This window comes from Propithecus coquereli, unplaced genomic scaffold (genome assembly GCF_000956105.1).
Source record: "Propithecus coquereli isolate 6110/MARCELLA unplaced genomic scaffold, Pcoq_1.0 Scaffold39, whole genome shotgun sequence".
NCBI lineage: Eukaryota > Metazoa > Chordata > Mammalia > Primates > Indriidae > Propithecus > Propithecus coquereli.
This window is the reverse complement of record NW_012149618.1, coordinates 4,727,824-4,728,698: the sequence shown is the minus strand read 5'-3', so window position 1 is coordinate 4,728,698 and position 875 is coordinate 4,727,824. Positions and strand designations below refer to the sequence as shown.

Genomic DNA, 875 nt, shown 5'->3' with positions numbered 1-875 from the left:
TTTATTAATGGTATTAAACTCTCTGAAGAGAAAAATATATGCAGTATACTATCTTTAGTCACGGGTGACATCTTTAATTGAGCTTGCAAAGGAGGGAGAAAACTCTTCTCAACACACTCATCACACCTTTTCTCCTAAGTGCTAAAATTCTACCAAGCAATGTAAAAGATACAAATTCCATTTTTCTTCCTTCACAGAATCTCATCATGTTCATCTTGAAAGGTGTTTTTCTAAATCTTCTTAATACTCACTTGGCAAAAGCATTTCTTCTGTTAATCTCTTTCTGGGAAGACGCAGAAGTTGTGCTGAAACTTCTCCTAAAACCTAAATATGAAAGTTAAGGTTAGAAGAGGAAAAATAACTCACGAACTTTCAGTCCTTATTAAAATTTATCTTTTATAATGTCTTCCATAGATGATCTATCATATCAAATGTTTCTCTGGGAAAATAAAGCAAAGAAGGTAAGTAGATACAGAATATAATTGTGGTTTAGATTTCTTGACAAATTTTTATCTTTACCTTCCTGATCAAAGTATGTACATATATGAATAAGGTAAGAGCATGGCATTATTTTCAGAGGTTTTCATTATAAGATTTTTTGAAAATAAAATAAAACTGAATTACACCTTGATAAAGCTTATTATTTTTACTATCAAATATTATAATCTTAATAATCACTTGAAAAAATAAAAGGATAAAATGGTTTAAAACACTATCATCAAAGATATTCCATTTATAAAACACTGAACAATAAACTTCAGAGCTTATGATTATTGACATGTCCAAATAACAGAACAAAAACAAAAAGACTTCACAAAAGGTAAAATTTTTTAAAGATGTTTTTGAATAGGAGTAAGATTTCCGGTTCTGGCAGT

The 875-nt window shown here is 29.0% G+C and overlaps 1 protein-coding gene across 1 annotated transcript in view; it reads right to left on the bottom strand.

Annotated features, from left to right (window-relative positions):
- Positions 1–247: 247 nt before the first annotated feature.
- The window catches only part of CLIP4 (CAP-GLY domain containing linker protein family, member 4), a 47,440-nt gene continuing 46,812 nt past the window's right edge, over positions 248–875 (bottom strand). Inside the window, exon 10 of the mRNA XM_012652435.1 lies at positions 248–324. Within this exon, the coding sequence (XP_012507889.1) occupies positions 248–324 (77 nt within the window). The remainder of the gene's footprint in view (positions 325–875) is intronic.